Genomic DNA, 22,992 nt, shown 5'->3' with positions numbered 1-22,992 from the left:
AACTGTGCACACAGAAAGCTTTGTTCACATGGTGATGAACTTCATTCGGTTGGACACACGCTTGCTCACCATCCATGACAACCTAATGCATGACCTAGCTATTCTATATATTGACAAGGGTTCACTGCACTGGAAAGGAAGACGACAGAACTTACTTTCAGATAATGCTGTAAAACTGCAAAATGCCAATAATAGGTATCAATTGGATTGTTATATTCAAAATTTAAGTTTCATAAAACCTAATCAAATGGAGGTTCCTTCTGTAATACTAATACTTTAATAAAAACTTACTACCTCCTCATGATTAAAAAAAAACCCCTGTGAACAAAATTCTAAGGCAAAACTCTTATTAGGAGACTCTGTTTGCCTTAACTGTTTTGCTCTTAGTTTTTTGTGGTTTTACTCCTTTCATGTAGCATTACATAAACTGTGCCTGCTACCCATACAGATCTGAACAGTATCACATAAGTCCCCTTAAATGCAATGGAAATTGGACAAAGCTACTGTAAAATTTTATATACCCATAATTTTACTGCCTGTATTCAACCAAATACCATTTTTCCTTTAAATGGAAACCTGCTTTAATTATTAACAAGGGCTATAACCCGAAGAAATTTTTTATTACGACAGCATCCTTCAAAAGCAACTACTTGTTTAAAAACTTAAATAGAAAAATATGAATGGTTTGGCTACCAGCTACCTTATTAAAAACAAATGAAAAGTCTAACTTCCCCAAAGTATAAAACCATAAAGCAAGCTGCCTCTCCTGCAAAATTTTCTACACAAAAGGGATCCTAAGAAGCTTTTCACAAGCCCTCATGGTATTTAGATTTCATAATGGACAGAAATGGAACTAGTAACAAGCACAACATGAACACCCCTTCTCTGTTGTCGAGCCTCTTCATAATTGCTTTAAAAAATTCACACTCTCTTGGTGCTCTCTACATATTTTGTAAGACAACTTCAATCACAGTGAGCAGTCTGTGCCCAGAAAACAATTACGTTACATTTATAATTCAGCTACTTCTGTTTTGATCTTGGAAAAGTTATTTGTAAAAACGAGTATAAGTTACTTAGAAAATAACTAAGATTAGGAATGTTGTGGCATGCCAAATTTTGGATGTTTGTATTACATTAGTTGTAGAGACTGCTGTATTTGATCAAAAATCTGATTCCCCTCTGCCAAAATTAGGGTTTGCCTTTGCTAAAGTTTGTTGAGCCTCTTAAGCTACTACATTATTCATTACCTTTAAGTAAACAACAAGTTACAGCAAGTATTTTTAATATTTGTTTCAGACAGATCATCTCTTCTTTGAACATGCTCCATTTATTAAAAAAAGTTATCACTGGTAGGAAACACCTACAGTAGCAGCAACTACGTGACAGACAGCCACAGACACAGAACTCTTATGTCTCCCTTTTTCTATTTCTAGCACTGTTATGGCAAGGAATTTAATCTGTCCATGTCTCAGTTTACCTCTCTGTAGAACAGGCTCGGTACTGTTTCCTATTACTCCCAAAGCTATGGGAAGCTTACTGTACTCCAGATTCAGAAGCCATTTCCTTCTTGCTGGAAGAGCTGCCCCATGGGCCAGACCCTTGGCTTGATGAAATCAACAGGGACTTTACCCCCAATTTCAGCAACTGCAGGATCAACCTTCAAGCACAACGCAACAGAAACAACAGCAAATTCAAAGCAATGCTCGCCACTGTAACTGTGCTAACATGTGCAATATATCTAAAATGTATCTCAGAAGATGAACTCCTTTTTTTTTTTCTTCCCCTTTCTTCTTTTCTTTTTTTTAAATGAATGCCATAGGCTCTTTTTCAGTAACTCTGTTCTCCCTCTGGAGGGGACAGATTTATCGGCTTTGAAAGAATCTTACTAAGATCAAATCCGATGCCACAAAGGGTAAGATTTCTAAAAAAGTATTTCAACTACTCTAGTGGTGCATGTCAATAAAGTAGTAATGAAAAAAAGGCATAAATAAGGAAAACTGAAAAAAACACCTCCAACACTCTAAATACATTATTAATTCACATTTCTGGTATCTGAGCTGGCTGAAGGCCAAATAAATAGGCAAAAACACAAAAATTACAAAAAGAAAGTTAAAGGGATATTAATATCTGTAAAGACAGAGAAAACTTCAGCAACAGAAGTGCCAAGAAGCTGGCAGATGAAATAAAGGTGCAGGAAAAGCTGCATACAACACTAAAGGATGTGCCCTATCCCACAGATCTCAAGCACAAAAAAGGAGATAAACCAAACTCTCACAGTAATATATGCTAAGTTTGCATTGCACAAATACAGAAAATATACAGGCAAATGACATATGTTAAATATATTAGGCAAGAAAAGCTATCTGAACCAAATACCTGTCAAACTGTCAAGATTATACTATTTTTCACATACATTTTGTCCTCAACAATTATGTCGAATTCATCTCAAGAATGACAGACACTTGTGCAGTCAATCTTGTAACACAGATCTGAAAATGTAGTATTTCTATTTCATGCTATTCCATCAGTAATTCCACCGTATGCCAAAGCTGAAATGGACGTTTCCTCCTAAACGGTCCACAGATTATGGTACCAAATGCTTACATATCCTAAGAAACAGGATCTGCATAGGCAATTCTGAAGGACATGTAGTTTTGTAAGAGAAATACAATGTTCATCTGATGATAATGGCAACAGCTATAAAAGCAGGCCTCAGTAGATGAGCGGACAATGTGTTAAATATGCTGAAATCCGAAAAACTCTCAGTCAGGTTCTGGTAAACTGTAGCTAGAGGGTATTTCACCAACTTTATAAAAGCATCTGTAAAGTAGCACTACATCAGCTCAATTCAGTGGCAACACTCCTAACAGATTCAAGGGAATTCAAGGGAGATCCCATTTTCGCTCCAGGGTTCATAATTATCTACTGGACCCCAATTCAACCAAAACATAAAGGCTTCTCTGCACTAGGACTACAGCACACTAAAAATATTAAAGACCTTTTAGGAAAAAGTACTTCTGTTAAATAGACTAATGTAACTTTATAATGTGGGATACTGACTCTGGTCTGTATTTGGTGGATTTATTGAAGACTATGCCAATGTGCTTGTTCATGCATATTTAATAATTATATTCCTTGTGTTGCACAGCATTCAATGCTCTCATCACTGAGGATAATTTTCTGTGCTGTTCATATTTGTGTAATTTCATCATTTTCCTCAGCATAATAGCATGCCTTTATAAAAACTGAGGAAGTTTGTATAAGCTGCTACCATGCAAAACCCCCGATATCATGAAAATTCCACAAGAAAATCACCTGATGGACATTTGCAAACTATTCATGCTATATTTAATTGAAAATACCTTTCCATTCTCGAGAATATACTTGTCCATTACTGGAACAGGGGCAGGATAGTACGTTGATGTATTTGCTTCCTCACTGAAGGTCTTCTGTACCTCAGGTTCAGGCTCAATTGATTCTGGTTTTACTTTTTCAAGCTCAATGGCAGGTCCTAGACAGTTAAGAAAAGAGAGCTGTCTGCTATCCCAGAGAACATGAAATCAACCACTTCATCACCCATGGTTAGCATAAAATAACACATTAGTCATGTTCATTTCAAAGTTATAAAGAGTCTAAACGAAAATCCTTCTTCCAAATGCCAACAAATAAAAGCAGGATAAGTAACTCTGCTTTATAAATATTAAAATGTTTAATTTTAATTTAAATGTTTATTTTTATTCTTAAAGCATATGGACAATTACAGATATGGGCAAGATTGCTTCAATGAACACTACGGAAATTATGTTAAAATGACACTGAAATTATAAACCAAAAGCAACAACAGTAATTCTTCAAGTAAGAATTACTATATAGTTGCATAGAAACCTGCATAGTTTACTGTGATAGTTATATAAATTACCCATACAGAATTACAAATTTTGTAGAAATTTGAAATCTCTTTAGATACAACAGATGTATATTAAAAATAGTGAGGATCTACAGAAATGCTATAAAGGAAACAGGCTTAGGCTACCTATGCTAAAGCATCATGTGTAGAAAAAGTATCCAAGGTTAAAAAAACCCACACAGATTAGAATTTTGATTGTCCAATCCATCCAACACACTGATTTTTATTTTTAATGTAATCAACAAAAATTAAGCACAGATTAAACAACAGAATACTACTAAGCATATGTTTGATGCTTCAGAGGAGGGTACTTATTTTGTCAGTCATCAGCTTTTCTTTTCTAGATCAAACTTATAAAGTGTTCCTAAAAAAGCAGAGGAAGAAAATGAAATGATTTGTGAACTGGATTTCATTATTCCATTCACTGCAGTGGGTAGACCAGAAGTCTAGGAACAGCCTATGTGCCCCATCATTGTCTCTTGATGTCTGTCTCTGGGCTCACAAGAAGCTCCAGAAGTCACTGAAGTGCCACGCAGGGATGGTGGTTCGTTAACACAGCAAAGCTGCCAGCTTACATCCTGGACACCACAGTGATCAGCCACTTCCAAGAACTATATATAAACTCACCCCCTCATGAGAACTATATTGTACCAGGTTGGTGCCGAGCGCACTACAACACTCTGCAGTCCAACCTTGACATCTTCAACAAATGGCAATTCAATAATGAGGTCACTGTCACAGTTCAGCATCCCTCCTCAATGTTTGCACACATAGACCAGGCCCTGAATTGATCTAACTCTGCAAGTCAAGCTGGCACCAGAACTCCTGTATTTAGTCACATATCTTAAATAGTTCCTGTACCTGGAACAAGTAAAGTATTCATTCCTCCTACTTTGTGCAGTTCCATTTACAGATTATTATACAATGATATCAGCATTTCCTCCATTGTCAGCATTTGATATTTATCCTATAGCTTATTCTACACCTACACAGCTAGCTAAGTGTTTTCAGCTGACTGCCACTTGACATTCAGCAAGAACTAAAAGTTGTCTTGGCAACTCAGACAACCCTATACTGCAGTGCCACCAATGGAGTGTCTTAAGAGCCATATGCAATGCAAGCATGGCGCAAATAGAGAAATCACAAAACCCATACCATTTGCATTATAATTTCATAGTAATCTCAATCAGCACCTCTACTATCATGTCTATGCAGTGGTACGACAAAGACTAATTCAACTTTCCATACTTGAGACTGCTAAACTGATTCAGACTCGGGGAAAGACCTGGACTGATTAAATCACCCAAAGTCTGCACACACCTCAGTGTGGGCACACCTGAACAAGCAGATGCAGTGACGTAATTGCTAGTGTGAATTTAAGACATGATCTTTTAGCTGTTACTTTAAGAACACATTCTTCAGCAAAGTGCTCTTTTGAGTTTTCTTACACTTTGAAAGTCACTTTGAGGAAGACACCGAAGTACAATGACCTTCTTCCTAGAAGGAAAAGTTGGATCTCAGTTTAAACACTTCTACTAGTTGCTATTTAGAAGTCTTTTACTGTTTTCTTTATAGTCATATATTGACACAGCTGGGATTTGGTTGCCAGAGTTCCTGAAGAAAAACAGCTGATTAAAGTCCACAATACCATGGCTCTAACAGGTCAGAAAAACCTCTACTGCAATTCATGCTTTACTGCTTGCTTAGAAGTCACCAACAGAAAGGTTTTAAAATGTCTTCTTTTATATACTACTCATTTTTCTTCCCAAACAGAAATCTGCCTCTAACTAGGTAGTCTTCACAGCTACTTTCACCAACTACTAAAGACTGCATTTTCAAGCCAGCATGCTATGAATTAGACATGCAACCCACATTATTGCCTTAACTGCTAATGGGACTTGTGCGCCACACACCATACTCTAGAAGTTTCCTCTCTGTGGAGTTCTCATGCTCTGCACCTTTAAAGTAAGATGATGAATGGGACATACAAAAACATATGCCACTATATAAAGGCTTAATTAACAATGATAGTACTTATGTAATAAGGATCATAAAAAAAAAGACAATTCTTCAGAATGCAAAAAGGAAACAAATGTTTCATTGCAAAAATCTGTCTCCTTCTGACTGTAAAGTTTCCGTAGTATCTGAGAGGCCAGCAACTTCACATGCAGGATGAAGAGGTAGAAGGCTTCCCTTCATCACGTCTTTTCCTCAAAAATGCGTCTTAGGCTACATGCTACTCAGAAATTAGTAAATAAGCCCAAATAAATTAACTGATAAAGTGGTCAATATACATCTGTAAGCAGCAAGCTTTTTTCCCCACACGGCCTACCAGAATTTGAACAAAAACAACAGGAGTCCGAGAAGAGGAAATACTACATATATGGTACTTTCTGTACTCATACTCAATAGAAACTTTGGACTTTTTTTTTTTTTTTAACATTAAAAAGCCACACAAATCTAGAAAAGCTGAATAACAGCAATTCCTTACATGTGGTAAGACACAAATACCATTTCATTCTCCCTATCCTGGTGTCAGTCCCAAGACCCTGTAAAGTGGATCACTGAAATTAAACTGGGATTAAAAATAACCACCTGGGGCACTGTGTCTATGTTGATGAATGAATGTGAATGAATGAATATACTACCTGACTTCAGAGCAACACTAATTCTCAGCAATACAACATGAAAATGCAGTATTTATCAGGGAGCGAAAAACACCCAGACATTACCCCTGATACAACTTCACTACTTCTGGCCATATACAACCATAGTAAACTACACAGACCTTACCCTGGACACAACTATTTTTTAAAGAAATTACTGAAATTCTTATCTTTTGCAATCCAAGGACTATTTAAAGTTAGGCCTACAAGGAAGAGCCAGTGACTTAAGTCTCTAAATCACCTTACTCTCCATTGATAAAAACAGGGCAAATCAGTGCATTTCCAGGTGCAACAGAACAAAGACAAACTGCAAAGGCCTACAATTCGCAGGGCTTCCTGATCCCAAAGTAGGCAAGGGAAAAGAGTCTTTGGCTGCACACATTCTTCAGGGAGCTCAGGCGAGGGATACCATACCCTCTTCCACAACAATCATGTTCCCCCACTGTTTTGGTCCCTAGAGCCCTGGTCAAATGCCTGCCTCCTCCAGGAAGGGATCTGCTGGGCAAGAGCATATCAAAACCATAAAGAAGCTTCAATATATCCCCATGGATCAGTACTGATTTCACTACTGTCATTTGCCACACCTGCTTTCAAGGCTCTTTTAAAACAAATAGCAATTCAATGTCACCACGTGGAAGATTTAAGAACCTCACTCTTCCCACAGGAGCGGCTCAAGTTTAGTGGCAGAGATGAAGGCCTAGGTCTAAAGCAGAATACACTGGCTTTAGCTTCTCACTGAAATCAACACATTGATGGTAAATTAGGAGACTGAATACTTGACTGAATGTTAGCTCAAGAGGCTGTTCTATATTTGATCTGCAAGTTTAAAATGGCAACAGGCACGCATTTCCCACAGCTGCAATTCATCAGCACAAAACAGCTGTCATCTCATGCAAAGAAATCAGAAGTCTCTAAGGTGAAACAGAAATGCAATTAGTTTGCATTAAGTCCAGCCTGCTAGAAGTGCAGCGTAACATAAATTACATGTAATTTGAAACTCTAGGTTTAAGAGATAGCTGCAACAACTGAAGATGAATTCAGAATGTAATCTATTTCCTGAACAATTTTCACAGATTATTCACATATCCAAACATACCTCATTTATAAGCTGGAAAAGGAAGGAAGACTAAAGAAGTCTTTACATATCTGTTTCTTGATTAGAAGTAGCACGTTTTTGTACAGTCATCAGACTCCCTAATTTATAATTTGCTGAAGATGTCTCCCTTTCTAATAATTCATAAATTTTGTACTGATCTTTCTAGAATCTGGTTGTTTCTCTACTGAGAATGAGGCTACATGGAAAGGCAAGAGTTATCAGCGGTTAATACACTGAGTCTTAGGAAACACACACCTTGTGAAGGACACAGCCCATAGGGCCAAATTCTACCTTTGTCATCCATGCAAAGTCCCATACGAGTAATAACAACAAGGAATTTTTTTGGAAGTTACCTATAATTCGTATTTGTCCAGGTATGTGATTAAATTAAAAGAACCTGTCTTCAATGTAATCGAGCTTTATTTTCAGTTGGTAAAACAGGTGCCAGACTGATACAATGGAAATTCAAGCCCAGTATTTAGAGAAGATTCAGCACTTTTTCCAAGAGGTTCTGGGTTTTAGGTGTTTTGTTGTTTTGGGTGGGTTTTTTTTTCCTCTTTTTTTTTTTTTTTTTTCTCTTCTAAGCTTTCTTGATTTGACAAGTAAAAAAATGCATCCCTTCTTTCTTAAAGTGAAAGAAATGAGACAGAATTCAGAAGCTGTCTTCATTTCATTGCTGGTCTCACCACTCAAATTGCTGTCAAGTCTACCAACTAAATTGGTATTTTATGCTGTTCAGCCCCATTGCCTACTAACATCTGGCTGGTGCTCCATTCACATAAATTCCAGCTAACTACTTGCAGATGAAGAAACATCTTTCCATCCAAGGAAAATTTTAGAAAGCTCAGTGGAATCTACTGCCAACCGCATCATGTTTTTCAGACTGTGGAAACCTTGCCTATTTAGTTTTATTTAAAAAGTTAACTAGAATGTTTATAATAAGTAATGACATTTTAATTATGCACAGTGTAACAATGATGAGCATTCACAATCAAACACCCAGTTTAAATCGTCAGATGCTACTTCGAGAACCTGGCTCCAAACTTGTAGGCAGACCTTAACACATGCTATAGCACAGGCACATGCTCCCTCGGGTTCAGGTTTGTATGTGAACATAACTCAGACCCAACATGCAACTTACATGCACTCGTTCAAGTCAAATAGAAGAGCCAATATCCAATTTACATGCAAAAATTAAGTTTCCAGATACACAAAGGCAGACATAAGAAACAGCATGCTATGTTTGGATGCACAAATTTTAACGAAGTTTCAGTCACCAAGCAAATCTCCAACACAACAAGTACCACATTCTAATAGAAAATAAATATAAATTAGTAAAATATTTGAAGGTATTTCCAAGCGTACCATCTTCAATGAAAAGGATGAACTTTTTATTTTGTCTTTTTTCCCATTTATTCCAACATAATGGTTAAATAATTGTTATAAACCAAAACAAATGAGCAACTGACTCAAGATATTTAAAATTTAAATCCAAATTACACAAACCTGCATTTTGTAACAAGTGTTGATAGACGGGATACTAATATAGAAAGGTTTTTTAATTATTCTTTAACAATCCATTATTTTCCAAATAGCATGGCTGTTTAAAGCCACTGCTAAGAAGTTCAGGAATATATCACATTCTAATGAGCTACTAATGGGAAGAGGGGGCAGAAAATGGAAGGTAACACAGTCACTTACATAACAATAAACAAATATCCCTAAATGAAAAGATATAATAGTTTTAGCCCAAATACTCATTCCACTGCCCTTTCTTTCTTTTTTCTTTTTAAACTGGAACATATTGGTATATGTTGCAGATGACGCTTTATTATCTTTTTCAGCATATACTGGAAAGTCAGAGACTCTTTAAAATACAGCTGCTTAAAATGGAACTCTAATTCAACCATACCAGCATAAAGACCTCTACTATCATTAAAGAAAAACTCAGACGTACATAGCATACAAATTTGACATATATTGTACAGCCATAGCAGAAAACCCTTTCAACATTCAATGTCCAAGTTAACAATCACTGCTATTCTTCAAATATGTTTCCATTACTATTGATCACACTTGCAAAATTCATTAAAACTAGTCCCATTTAAGTCCGGCACTTACCACTACCTAGTCTTAGAAGCAGTACATCCTGGAGTCTCCTGTTCAAGTCTCTGAGCTCTTTCATTTCTGACACGAGCGCCCCATACTCCTTTAGCTTCTTTGCCTGTTGCACAAGCTGTCTCCGCGTTCTCTCAAGCTCCTGTTGAATGTGTCTCATTTCTTCTTGTTGCTGTTGGTAACTCCTCAGCAATTCTTCATACAGAATCCGAGGAACTACAGCATCGTCCATGTTGTTCATGCTTTCCGAAGTCTCCATAAAAGCCTCCTCAGGGCTGGAAGTATTACTGAGACTCATCCCATTCTGTTTTTCAAGGCGAGCAACAACTGCTTCAATGCTTTTGTGTGTACCTTCACTTTGTTTCCTCCCATCTTGTCTCTGTATGTTACAACAAAAAAAAAATAAATTAGGAGAGCAGTAAGATGTAATACAAATTGGGAACCGTTAATATTCTTGTTTTCCAAGAAAAGCAAGACAAAGTCTGCCTGCAAAAACGTTTTGCCTAACAGATTTTTGTGGATATACATCATAACTGTCGTGCACATGTAGTTCAGCTAAATGCATATAGAAACTTTTGAGGCAGTTAAACGCCTTTCTTTCTGCATTTGTGCAATACTTGCAAGCTGAGTGTATATAGGTCACTTGATTCCATATACAAAGGTAATTAATTTCTTTTTTTTTAAAAAAAAAACTGGATCTGGATCTCTCTTCCTTTAAAGTTTACCCCTAACATTTAGATTTCCAACAGCAATTGATTTGCTGATAAGTAAGAGAAAGACTCAACTGTGTGCTACGTTTGTCACCTGTAATGACATCAGAGATGAAAGCGGCATACCATACAAAGCTGTTTTGTGAACAGACGTCTTGTCCTTCCCACACTTTGGGAGACAAAACGTTCTCTGACTATTCCTCCAGCATGTTCACCCAACTGCCTGATGCAAGTGACTGAGTTAACACTGTCAGCAAACACTGAAAGGGAATTGAAAACACAGAAGTTGGAGACAGAATATATCATCCAGTCTCATCTTCCTGATCAACTGATTCCTTCTATATTAGTACTGCATTGCAGAGGCTTCATCTCCTTTGAACTCTCAGCAGAAATTTACGTACAGTCATCTGCACAAACCCTACGAATTAAAGCACAACTCTTTTCTGGGGCCTGAACAGTGGTATTAAAATGTGACAGTACAGGTAAAAGTCACTAAGTTTTATTGGCCAAATATGGAAAAAGCATTTGAACTTCCAAACAACTGCAAGGAAAGCAAACATAGCTCATAGGTTGGAGACAAGAAGCTGACACTATCAATTCCCATACCACAATATCCATGAGTAATGTGGCAGAAAATGAGATTATTTGATGTTACGCCTGCTCCACGCATGTTCAAAAAAAAAAAAAAAAGCTGGCCCACCATAAAGAAACGAACTAGTATCATTCCTGCAGCTGCAAAACACATGAAGCCACAGAGCAGTATTTTATTCTGAAGGTTGGCAGACTTTTAAAGAAATCATTTGATATCAAAAAATAAATACATTTACATAGTGGGTTTCTGGCATCTGGACCTAAAAAGGCAACTGGCAATTATAACAGAGGGATGCAGTCCTGTCAATTTGTCTTCTCACCCACTGCTGTAGCTGGGAAGTCTCAGAGCACCCCTTCCAATTCCAAACAAGCAGCATGCAATCGGTCACAAGTGCCACCGAGAACAGCTGCTCAACATTCATGTAACTGGTGACTTTTAAAGCATTCTGGGCCAAAGTAGAAGAGCATTGTTCCAAAAATCTCAAATGGCAATTAAACTGTGCAGACGGAATAAACAGGAAAATGTTTGATTGCACATAAATCAGGTTTTGAAAACCCGTACCCCACCCACTCACACAATTTGACCCAATTGCACCAAACAGTGTTTTAAGGGGATCAAAAGCAGGCCTGGAATTCTTAAGCTATGACATCTGTATATGCCCCAAGCACTTCCCAAAAGAAAAAAAAAAAAAAAAAAAGACCAAAAAAAAGACAAAAAAAGACAAAAAAAAAAAAAAGGAAAGACTTCAGTACCTTACTGTGTCTAAGCTCCACATCTTCTTCCCCATAATCTGTAACCTCCCCAGCTTCTTCTACGTGATTGAGAGAGAGTTTGGGGATTTTAATTTTCTTCTGCATCACACTGTTCTCAAGGTCAGTTTTGTCCTCTAAAATGTATATTAAAAATAAAATTTTGTTACATTAATCAGTGTTCTTACTTCCAAATACTACATGACTTAGGCAAGACCAGTTAAAAAAAACCTCCCATGCTTCAATCCCCTCATAATACTATGATCAAATTAATCCATGGTGTAACTCGACTGATGCCCACTGACAATTCTAGAGTTTCAACAGGGGATCAATATGGCCAAACACAAGAATAAATATTGTGAAATGCCAAGCTAAATTCATACAAGTGATCAAAAGTGTCAATGAGTAGCTTGTACTATCACTAAAATAAGAGTTAAGGATGCTGTAAATAATAAAACTTCCTAAAAATCATCTGTATTGCTTTAAATTATGCTTACCAACAGTATTTTCATATTCATAATCTGTTGCTGCATTTCAAACTCTGCTTAGGTTTAAAGGGAAAATAAACTTGGTAATTCATCCTATACTCTAACCATCACCTGCCAGCAGTACAGATCCGTTTACACACATGGCAGATTCTCCTGTTCTGCAAAGTGCAGGGCTGGTAAAGGGAATGCTGCAGGATAGGTGGAAAGGGCATTACCGAAAAGTTGTGTATGGACCAAATCTGTAACAAAATTACTTTATGACCCCTATTTCATTAATTAATGGTACTAATCCTTTTCCTTTAGATACACAAAGCCAATAAACAGTTATATTAATCTTTGACTCTCAGAAAAAAACAATGAAGTAAAATATTTTCAAGCCTGAAACATTCTAACATATCTCAAAATTCAGTATTATTCTGAATATAGGTTTGAAATATTCTAATATTCCTGAAAAGGTGCAGAGCGGACAGGGAATCAAGAGTATAGTCTCCCCAAATGTGCCTGCGATCCATAAAATTCTTGCAGAGCAGACAAGGTCTTAAAGGATTCACAAGCTTGGGTACCTGTTCAAGACATTGACAAGGAGAAATGCATTTAAACTCTGAAGTGTTGTCTTTGTACATTGACAGCTTATGAATAAGAAAATATTTTAAGTCTTCTTATCCACCTGCAAACTGTATTTCACAAAGTGTCCCATGAATATTTTTTAAAGTGCCAATGAGGATGGCATTTGCGAGTGCTTAGTTGCATTGACTTTTGCTTTCTCAAATTAGCATCTCTCCACAGGACCTCAAAATGGTTAGTGTTGACAGTGTAGAAAAGGGAAACAAAGGTAAATCACTGTTTAATGAGGAGCAAGGCATTCATTAGAAATGAATTACACAGATGAATGCAATTCATTTTGTTACAGATAGAAATGGATCTCTTGTAGGCAAATGGTGATATTACAGCCCAAGGCTATGTATAGAGAATAGGCACAGAACATGCAGAATAAGACATTAGACAACCTGAAATGAAATGCAGATGGTAGCAATAAATACTAAGACAGATGCAAAAAGAAACAGATAAACAACAAAAAACAGCTAGGATTATTTTAGATCATTCTCCATTTCCGAGAGCATCACGGATGCTTATCCCAGTAAAACAAAAAGGCAATCCAACTGCTTCAGTTTTGAAAAATAAACCCCTACGTTTTCATTTATCTGGAAAACGTAGGTTCATCAGAAAAGTGAGCTAACCCAATTCTACTGTCAGAGAGCAGAGAAGGAAGTAAGACAGCCCTTCTTAGAAAAAAAAAAAAAAGAATTTACAGAGAAAAGGACAGACTGATGGCTATTGGCATCCTCTCAGAAGGACAGAAATTTAAGAATAAATAAATCCATATTGGATGAAAAAACCCAAACAAACAAACAACTTTTTCTGTGACTATGTATTTTGGGGTATCTCATAGGTTAAGGAATCCTTTGCTAAAATATGTTCTCACAATTCCTTAGAGGAAGAGCAGCACATGCATGCTGCAGAGCCAGCTTCTCTAGACTGCTTTGCCAAATCATCTTCCACAGAACGTGCAGATGAACTCCTTCTACATTTAAAGAATGAAGATCAGTTTCTATGCTCCAAAACAACCCTTGGCCTCACAACAAGATGGATGCAATCCAATTACTTCACATGGTTAAAAAAATTGCCTGCAGGCAACTAGCTGAGGTCACCAGTAGCCAGAACCTCACGCAAACTGGAAACGGACACCAGCCATCCTTCCCATGGCCAGGGAAAAGCAAGTCTTGAAACACTCATGGAAAGGGGTCACAGAGAGGTAAATGCATGTGCAGACGGCAGGGGAAGTCAGCAAATACTTTCCAACAAATAAAACAACATTAATATAAAAACAATTTGGAAGAACAGAAATAGTTATCTTTTGATTTTGGCTTTTTATTTTTAAGTCAATTTATAAAGGTTATGAACACATTTTATGCACTGACAACAGAAATGAAAGAAAATACTTAGTTTGGAGTCAAATAAAACAATGCAAATTATCTGAATTCTTTATTCTCTCCACCCCCCTCCTAATTTCTCAGTTTGTCTACAAAATCTGTGTTTGCAAAACCTCACTGGTGGACTGAAGGTAAAAGTTTATTTATATAAATAAATCCTTACATCCTTACAAATGTTTTGTTTATACATTATTAGTGTGTAACTATCAACACAGTTCTGTTTCATGTTTGGCAAATCTTTCCATTTGACTTTTTGATTTTACTGCTTATCCTGCAAATGAATCAGTAAGTTGAAGAAAGGAACTGTTTTCTCCCCACACAAAATTGTTTCTTCAAATTTTGTGTAGGAAGAAAAATGAAAAATGGTGAAAATGAATTCATATAAGTTAAAGCTCCGGAATTTTTAATTTAGTCAATGACCTAATAATTTTATGTTCCTCTGCCTCCAACAACAATACATATAATATTTTTTTACATATGCTCTGGTCTTTGTAGGCCTATTTATACCTAATACAACTCATCTAGTGTGTTGGATATAAAAAGGCCTTTTGGTTTTTGGGCTTTTTTAAGTGCATTTCTAACCTCTGTTGTCTTCTACATTAGCTGCAGAGAGCGCCAGAAAAATCTCATTCTGAATCTGAGGCTAATGCTGGAGTATTGGCTCTTGTTCTGTAAATATTAATGGAATTTGGGAAGGGGTGGGAGGGAGTGAGAGGAGACCGGGGGAGTGGTAGGAGAAACATGAACGTGCAATTAGAGCAGTTGTTCTTAGGACTCTCCGTCTGTTGTTGTGCCAGCCTACAAAAGACAGGTACAAAAGAACAATCCAGCAAAAAGCAAAACATGCAAGATTTTGAGCCAGAAGAAACTCTGGATATAAGCCAAGTGGCTGGACAAGCTGCAGTTCAGTGCTTGAACCTACAGAACACACTAAGAGAGAGAAGGGCAGTCCTAGAAACGTTGTAGCTCAGAACCTTGTGTTTGTAATGACCCAAAGCATTCGTCCGGACTTTGTTCCCAGTCATTTAAACCTTGCTACAAGTTAAAAATTATACTTTCCCTTAGGTGGCTATGATCAGATGTCATAAACTTGTGTCTATTGTTTTTCCTATACATGGCATAAGTGGTTCAGTGGTACCAGCTACTGAGAACTAGCACTTAACACACCTAGCTAGGTACTTGTAACAACATATTGAGGGTAAAAGCACGAGGCAAGAATGGACAATATCGATGCCCTCTGTCCTTTAAGGGACATTCCAGAAGGCACATGTAAATTAGAAAAAATTCCTTTTGTGCACAGCAGCCATAATGCCAGACAGAGAACACTGTATTCTGTGATTCAATATACAGAATAAAGCATGCTAGAATAACTGTACTCCAGGAAAAGGTCAGACTTGGAGAGATCCTGCCAGTCAACTCCACAAGGTACTGAAGTACAGGGCTCAAGAGCCAGGGCACATGATAGCATCTCTCCCCATATGGCCATCTACCAAAGTTGTTTGGGTAGTAAGAAGAAAGTGAACTGCTGAGAAATTTCAGAGCGGCTGGGAAGACATTTGGCCTCAGCAGTGCTGAAAGAAAAGCTAAAAAAGCAACCCTGCATTACAGAATCTGTATAAACTAGAAAAGGATAAACTGTTCCTGGAATGTTTTCTTCAGTCAGGCCTTCGTTTCAGTGTGAGGATGGGTGGATCCAGGCCAAAAGGTAATAGCTTGAAGTGTAGCAGCGGGGAACTGAGGTAGACATAGTGACTTTCACAGGGCAGGAAGTGAGTTGGTTAAATTCAAGTAGAAATATGTTAGTGCTCTAAAATTGAAAACCCTATTGTGGGATGTAGAATAAAACTGTAGAAATCTCAAAGTCTCCTTGAAACATTCCTTACCTTCTAATTTAGAAGTAAGGACTGAACAAACTAATCCCTTCAAAAAATAGTTCATATGCTGATATTTTTTCTTCCCCACCTTTGGAGTGAAAGCTGGAAAAACAGAGGAAGAGAGCTCTGCACTCCAAATGGATGAGGGATGTCAGGTCTGGGATCAGTCCAAATAAGGGGCTTGGCAATGCTATAAATCTTACAATAATAAAACAAAAGAACCTTGAGCAAAAATCCATCCTTCCCCTAAGCCTTCAAAAAAAATCCACCCCTTATGAAAAATGATATACTGACAGATGAAAAAATTTACCATCACCCTTCCAATTTCCAGGCATATACCCAACACATATGGGCAACACCTGTACAAAATTCCCCACACACTGCTGCACTGAACTGCTTCGCTACTGAGTTAGCCAGGTTGATTCTACAGAGCAGAGAATGTCACCTACCTCAGCAGGTTGTGCATGAGTTACAGTTCATAAAGCAAAAGACACTTAAGAACCAATGCAAAAACCCCACAACCAAAGGTATACTTGGTGCTTCAAAGCAAGTACACACACCAAGCACGACAGGGCATGGATTCCTAAGTGCCACTTAAACACAAATAAATAATAATCAATATTGCTGTGACTGAGAAGGAAAAGAGCATGATAGTATAGCAAAAAAAAAAAAAAAACAGAAAAAAGGAAAAAAAGCCACTAGTTTATTTGAAACTGGAAATAAAAGAATTATAAATTACTTTAGCTAATTTAATGCAAGCATTAAAGAAGGACTTTGAGAGGAAGAAGAGAAGAGATTTCAGAAAATGTAACAATCCTGTAGGCTTAGATGATATTCTGGATACAGAGGAAGAAAAACCCATTTCATAAAAAACATCTGTCAGCTAGTAGTACACTGAGATGAAGACCACAACCAAAGAAGAAGAAACTCACAATGACAGTAACAGACAACATAGGATAACAGACAGCAGTAGAAACGCAAAAGTTATTTGAAGAGGAAAAGTGCCACCATACTTGATGCAGCTAAAAGGAGGGGTTGTGTGCAAAAGAGGGTTCAACTGGGTGCTAGCACAGTCAGTACAGGATTTGGATAGTATAATTCACTATACTGTTTTGCATTTTTTTTCAGGCTAGGAGAGCTTTGTTGGAAGGACAGAGAAAAAGAGATTACAGAAATAAACATAGGGCACAGTGAAAACACTACATAAAGTTGGTTTAGTTGGACAGAAAGGTAAAGCTGGGTGTAAGCAACAAAGCATATGAATAAAAACAAGAAACAGCAAGACTTTGGGTTGGGAATGACAAAAAAGATCATTTCTCATCCCCACTCTAAAATCAAGAGAAACAGACAAAAATGGTGGGAAAATATGCTGGGCCATCCTAAGCACAAGCCAGAAGAAAGATTTCTGCCTAAGAATGCCAGAAAGGGAAGCTGACAACCAATTTAAGTGAGAAAAGTTAGGAATAAGAAGGTCTGGGCTAATACCACCCCCAAAAATCCAAGAAGTAAATAGCCCTGCAGCACGTCCACAGACAGAGAAGATGACAACAAACACACAAAGGAGTGACTAGAAGAATGTCTTCAGAACAAAAAGAAGAGTGAGCAAAGAAGTCAGGGAAGAACAACGTATCAAGTAGCACTGTGACAGGCACGGCCAGTAAGACACAAAGGTGAAGACACACTGCTGAGGAACTGGCCAAAAAGGCTGTTAAATCTTGTGAAGTTAATTTCAATTAAGTGTAAAGAATAGGAGACAAAGTGAAAATAATTCTTAATCAAATTTGGGAAAAGGCAAGATAGAAAGGTCTTAAACTACTGCTTGACAGGTTTAGAGATGATGGGTAAGAAGGATGAGGTGCCAGAAGCCTGAATCAAGACTGGTCACTGTTGATGGAGAGAAAGCCACGCCCATTTTGTACAAAGGCACTGAAGAACGGAGAGCAAGATTAAGGAGCCAAACGCCTACAATGGCAGAGGACAGATTATAAACAACTTCTATCTCTAAGTTCTGTCTGAAGTCCTACATCAAGACTGGCTCTCCCTCATTAATACCCAATACAATAATACAGGTAAATTCACAGAGCATGGACCTGTTGTTGCTCTCAAAAAACAATCTACCACGCCAGCTGCTGAAGGAACAAATGTTGAGGTCAGAATGCACACTTTTTCCTCTAGCAGAACAACAGAGATACTCAGTTTAATACTGCTAGGAATGAGAGTTTTTGATATGGAGCCCCATTTCTAGTCAAATTTCTAATGCACATGAAGACATTCAAATATTTTGTAACATTCTTCTTTTGCACACGCTTATTTATCAGCAGACTGTTCAGATTTACTGAGTATCAGCCCAGATGTAAGTCAGATGCAAGAAAAACTTAAATACATCTTCTTTCTTATTTTCCATTAATAATATGAAATCTATTTCTTAGCTAAAAAGTTAATACAAAGTCTCTTCAAAAAAAATTAACCAAAAGTAACATGGCTCCAAACTAAAACTCTGATAGAAATAATTACTATTCTTTTATTCTTTGTCAGCAAAACTTTCCCTTCCATGTAACTTTCAGCAGTATTAGAAGAGTGTTTGTCTGCAGCAGAAACTGATGGAGCTGGAAGATCAAGTAAGGACAAGAGATTATGCTGAGAAACAGGAAATCACGCTCTTTACAAGACTGGGGACAGTTTTAATCCTGGATCCAATATTTACTTAAATAGTGACCCTGAGTAATTCCATCTTACTGTCCCCATCTACCCCACTGAAGTGTTGGGCAGATTTGTTAATATTTGTACAATACTCGGAACGCGTTGAACACAAAGGATTATAGCTATTATGGGAACGACTCTCTTAATCCTTTTTGAAACAAATACAATAATACAATATTACCATTAAATTAAAAAGAAGAAACCCTGAAAACAAGTAGGATGTTAAAATGCTGTCTTTTAAATCTTTCCTCTGTACCTGCGTATGAAACTCAACTGTAGGAATTGTTTTTCAAAAGTTTCAACATGATAAATATTTTACAAAAAACTATATATAATACAATCTATTTCTTTCTTTAAAAGGCCAAAAGTTCATTTAAACAGATCATCAATCTCAATGACAGCTACAATTTGTCAATCTGGCTGCCCTGACCAGTCAGTCTGTATCATACTGTAAAATTATATTAGGACCAAACCCTGATTACGATTTCATGATCACAAAGGCCACAAAGCCATGGAGATATTGCCTACCAGCTATTCAGCAGATAAAGCAGCAGCCTACAGGGAACACTCCAGGAAGCCTCCACAACTCTCTCTGCCCAAGGAACAAGCTTGCTATGGAAATAGCAGGTAGATTTATGCGTTTTTTTTAGTTTACATTAAAAAATTACAATGTAGTTCAGCCTCTACTATTTTTAAAGGGTTTCTTTAAAAAAAAAAAAAAAGCACAAATAATCAACTGACTGGCACCTAGGCAATCCACTGGAAAAAAACATTTTATTGTTAAATTATGAAAACATTAACTTACATTTTTCCCCCTTTCACTCCCCTGCAAATTTTAGCATATTTTAATTAGTAAGTGTTAGTTACCATAGCTACCATAACCATACTATCTTTGAAGTCAATTTTATTAAAATCCTGAAATTCATACTTTTATTGTATCCTAGTTAAGCTTATACAACATTTACAAGCATAACTGGTGTTATGTGGTGCAACAGATGTATGAAGACCAAAAGAAATAACAACAGTATAGGTCACCTGTATGTCTTTATGTCATAAAAAAAAATAAGTGACTTCTGACTATTAGGGTGAAGCAAAAAGCAAATGTGACTGAGGAACAAGCAGGTCAGTTGAGAAGGGTTTAAGACCAAAAAAAAAGATATTTACTTCCATAACAAGCACAGTGATACAGGAGAAGGGAAAACTAAATATAAGGGTAAAATCTTCTTGCACAGATAAATCCCAGCTTTTTAATTCCTTTTTACTGGTGCTTTATCCTGCTGATGACATATAACCATCACCACTATCATAAGGGTTACTTCAAGCCACTACTTACGAGCTACAGTTTTAAAAGTTCCAAAATTTTTTTTCTGCTGCCATTAAAGCTTTGTACAAATGTGCCATATTAAGACTCCAATACTGAACAAACCAAAATTACACAAAAAACCCCCAAAATTGTGCCTTTGTATAAGCCCTTCTTATCTCAGATATGCTCCTACATTAGAATTTAGAAGGGGAAAAAACCCCCACCCTTCATCTTAAAAAGTTAAAAATAAACCAGAAATCGATCAAACACAAAATGAGTGTGAAATTTAGCTTTAAATATTCTTTATGAATACTGCCACACTTGTATTCAGGACTATATTTAAGAGTGTGATGTAGTTACTCTGTTAAACAAAATGATTTGGTGAGCCCCTGCATGCAGCCAGATCTGTCACCTGGTGCAAAGGTAACGCAGCAGCGGCATGCCAGTTAAGTATCTGACAAAGTAGGCCATGCACCTCAAATATGACAGTAGAAAGTTAAAAAAAAAAAAACCAAGACACCCCCAAAAATTCATATTTTGAACAAGGTTACTTCAGCACTGCCCAACCTGCTGGGCTTACTTTCTCTCACCGAGAGAAAGTGAGCAGAGAGCCATTTGCATGGCAAGACCCGATGCACAGGTACAGCAGATAGATAGCAGAGTTAGGAAGAGCTGGATTTGCTGCTCAAGGGCAGCGACACACAAGCTCATCCACAGGTGCTCCAGAACTATCCCGGGGGGGGGAAAAAAAAAAATCAAATTAAAAAGAGTCTGCAAAAAACCACTGCCACTACTGGAAGGTTTACTATAGCCTCCACTTCTTTACTCAGGGCAACACTTGCGATCACCCAAGAGGCAGCTGCAGACCTTTTGATTTTTTTCCCTGGTGCCATTTCTCCCCAGGTCCCTGTCACACACCATATGAGTTGCATATCACGATAGGGGATAGACCTAGAGCTTTCTAGGAACAAAGAGTTAGCAAACGCTGTCCCTACCACAATAGTTCATTCAGCCTACAGATTGCCCTGGGAAAGGAAATGCAGTATGTGGGCTATGTATGAACATAAGACGGAACATGGGTATGCAGCGGCCACAGCTATGACCTGCTATGACCACACTCCAACTCCCTAAGCTGCCTGACTAGCACAACAAGGCAAAAAAAAAAATGCACAGATGCACAAGACTACAGAAATACCAATAAAAGCTTCACATTAATATTATACACCAAAACCACTTCCTGACCTAAATTTTGTATATTCTTGATATAATCCAAGATCTCATCTTGTAAACTTTCACCTATTCCTGCACTTGACAAAGGGTCTTTCCTCCATCAGTTATCCATATCTGAGAAACCCGCTTCAACTTCTTAAGTCTGTATCCACCCTCAACCTTACTCAAAACTCAGTCCTAGAATCATTTAATTTGAAACTGTTCTGCAAACAGAGATTCTACATCTTTCTGAAATACACAACAAACTACCTCACCATGAGCTATACAGGCTTTTAAAGATTTAAAAAATAGCCTAACCTATTTTAATAAGACGCGAAGCATAACATTTTATCAAGGGGCAAGAACGAATATGAATGCACACACATATTAACACGTCTGCTGTGGCAGCTAGGGAATTGCCGTGAGAATCTGATGGAGATGCGTTTGTTACAATTGTGTAGGTGAGAAATGTTGAGGGCAGCAGCTAGAGAGAACAATTATTTACCGTAGTCAGGAAAGAATGCCTCCAATGAGAAGGCAGTCACTATTAACTTGGTAACAAACATAGCCGAAGTAGTGAACTTTAAAAAATCTGAACCTCAGTTCATTCCACCTAATACTTACCACTTTGCAAAGCAAGAAAAGGCTCTGGCTCTAACAGGGTCACCTAAGGATCATGCTAGCTCCTATAAGGTGCATATGCTTATAGACAAAGTTCTGCTAGTGACTATATTGGACAAATGTGAAAAAGTTGCAAGTGGTACGCGTATTTCAAGAAGAGGGACCAGAAAAACAGCTTTTCAGCATTTTGAGGAGAGGACAGAAAAGAAGAAAAAAGGAAGGGTGTGGATCATCAGAAAGGCAGACTCCAACTCTTCCTGAAAAGCTGTCTACTGTTTTTGTATTCTCAGTGAGATAAACCAGTTAACATGCCACCTCAAAAAGCTGCGATATAGTGAAACTCTAGTCTGCTGAGCTATATTTTCCATTCAAGAGGTAAATAAAATTATTCCTTTATTACTACATAACACCAATTGCCTGTTAACCAAATGCTGAACTTGTTATGGCACAAAACATTCATTTTAATATGCCTTCTATGGTTCAAAGGTCTAGAACTGTCTTAGTCTGAGGTTAATCTGTCTGGTTTGAGCCCTAGTCTTTGGTTAACTTTTGAAAAAGTCAAAGGTTCCCAAACCAACAGATAAGACCATTATCAGCAGTTCTTAACCATACGCACACTGCCACAAGAAAAGTGTACAACTGCTCAGAGTTCATCTATCACTCTGCTGTAATACAACTACATACTACTTCTTACTGAAGTATTCAAAAGACGACAGTATTTATCTCAACACACCTAGTCTATCACAATTACTTGATGCTCTGAGCATGCCCAAATTATTTCCCTCTTTTTTTTTTTTCCTTTTTAAATTTGTGATACCTTTACAGCAGTGCTCTCTCCTCTGCAGCAACAGTAAAACTCCTCACAAGTGTACAGGCTTCCAACAATCCAACCTCGCTACAAAGGATCAAAAAACTGCTTCTAGACTCATCCAAATGAGGACAACTGTTTCATGAACTCTATACACAAC

At 37.4% G+C, this 22,992-nt stretch overlaps 2 protein-coding genes across 3 annotated transcripts in view; both read right to left on the bottom strand.

The window, feature by feature from the left end:
* Positions 1-22,992, bottom strand: part of AGBL4 (AGBL carboxypeptidase 4) — a 970,183-nt gene that overhangs the window by 351,789 nt on the left and 595,402 nt on the right. The window lies entirely within an intron of this gene.
* Positions 1-22,992, bottom strand: part of BEND5 (BEN domain containing 5) — a 31,774-nt gene that overhangs the window by 5,459 nt on the left and 3,323 nt on the right. The window contains exons 2-4 of one of the 2 annotated variants that reach the window (XM_075710948.1): positions 11,842-11,975; positions 9,791-10,166; positions 3,363-3,511 (exon numbers count right to left, since the gene is read on the bottom strand). In XM_075710948.1, coding sequence (XP_075567063.1) covers positions 3,363-3,511; positions 9,791-10,166; positions 11,842-11,975 — 659 coding nt within the window. The remainder of the gene's footprint in view (positions 1-3,362; positions 3,512-9,790; positions 10,167-11,841; positions 11,976-22,992) is intronic. The other variant, XM_075710949.1, reaches the window with a different exon arrangement.

This window comes from Pelecanus crispus, chromosome 5 (assembly GCF_030463565.1).
Source record: "Pelecanus crispus isolate bPelCri1 chromosome 5, bPelCri1.pri, whole genome shotgun sequence".
Taxonomy (NCBI): Eukaryota; Metazoa; Chordata; class Aves; order Pelecaniformes; family Pelecanidae; genus Pelecanus; species Pelecanus crispus.
The sequence above is the reverse complement of the archived record's forward strand: the minus strand, read 5'-3'. Positions and strand labels throughout refer to the sequence as shown.